Genomic DNA, 1385 nt, shown 5'->3' with positions numbered 1-1385 from the left:
CGGTATCGGTATCGGTCCCGGTGCCGCGAACCGGGTCCGGTTCCAGCAGCAGCGCGCTCTGCAGTGCCTGGAGCTGCGCGCTCCCAAAGCGGCCGTTGTGGTGCAGCCGCAGCCAGGGGTCACCTGCGGGAAACGGGACGGGGCACTGGGACACGGAACCGGGACCGGAACCAGGACCGGAACCGGGATGCGGCACTGGGATACGGCACCGGGATGGGGCGCTGGGATGCAGCACCGGCATGCAGAACTGGGATGCGGAACTGGGACCGGCACCAGGATACAGAACCAGGATGTGGAACCGGGATGCAGAACCGGGATACGGTACCGGGATGCAGCACCTGGATATGGCACCAGGATGCGGAACCGGGACCGACACTTGGATACGGCACCGGGATGGGGCACAGGAATGGGGAACTGGGATGTGGCACCAGGATACGGTACCGGGATGCGGCACCGGGATATGGCACCAGGATGCGGAACTGGGACTGGCACCGGGATGTAGCACCGGAACCAGCACCAGGATGCAGAACTGGGACTGGCACCGGGATACAGCACCGGCATGTGGATCTGGGATGCAGGATGTGGCACCTTGATACGGCACCGGGATGTGGAATCGGGATGTGGAACCGGGACCGGCACCGGGATACGGCACCAGTATGGGGCACTGGGAAACGGCACCGGGATGCGGCACCGGGATACTTCACTGGGTTGTGGCACCGGGATGAGGCAGTGGGATGCGAAACCGGGACACGGCACCGAGATACGGCAGCGGGATGTGGTACCGGGAAACAGAACCGGGACGCAGAACCGGGATGAGGCAATGGGACTGACACCAGGATACAGCACCGGGATGGGGCACAGGGATACGGCACCAGAACCGGCACTGGGATGTGGAACCGGGACAGGGCACTGGGATGCGGCACTGGGATACAGAACTGGGACTGACACCTTGGCGTCTACGGCACCGGGATGCGGCACCGGGATGTGGAACCGGGATGTGGAACCGGGATGAGGAACCGGGAAACGGCACTGCGATACGGCACCAGGACTGGCACCTTGGTACTGCACCGGGATGCGGCACCGGGAAATGGCACCGGGATGTGGAACCGGGATGTGGCACCGGGATGCGAAACTGGGACATGGCACTGGGATACGGCACCGGGATGTGGTACCAGGACAGGGCACTGGGAAACGGCACCGGGAAACGGCACCGGGATGTGGAACCAGGGATGCAGAACCGGGACCGACACTTGGATACGGCACCAGGATGGGGCACAGGAATGGGGAAGAGGGATGGGGCACCGGGACTGGCACGGGGATACAGCCCAGGATACGGCACCGGGACCAGCACCAGGATGTGGAACCAGTTTGTGGCACCGGGACCG

At 64.5% G+C, this 1385-nt stretch overlaps 1 protein-coding gene across 1 annotated transcript in view; it reads right to left on the bottom strand.

Annotated features, from left to right (window-relative positions):
• Positions 1–956: 956 nt before the first annotated feature.
• LOC122192752 (thymidine phosphorylase) overlaps positions 957–1385 on the bottom strand; it is a gene marked incomplete at its 5' end in the record, with an annotated part of 1157 nt that continues 728 nt past the window's right edge. Inside the window, 1 exon segment of the mRNA XM_042893402.1 lies at positions 957–1062. Within this exon segment, the coding sequence (XP_042749336.1) occupies positions 957–1062 (106 nt within the window).

The sequence above is a fragment of the Lagopus leucura genome, unplaced genomic scaffold (assembly GCF_019238085.1).
Source record: "Lagopus leucura isolate 7727_CA_CO unplaced genomic scaffold, USGS_WTPT01 27719-0_obj-0_obj, whole genome shotgun sequence".
NCBI lineage: Eukaryota > Metazoa > Chordata > Aves > Galliformes > Phasianidae > Lagopus > Lagopus leucura.
The sequence above is the reverse complement of the archived record's forward strand: the minus strand, read 5'-3'. Positions and strand labels throughout refer to the sequence as shown.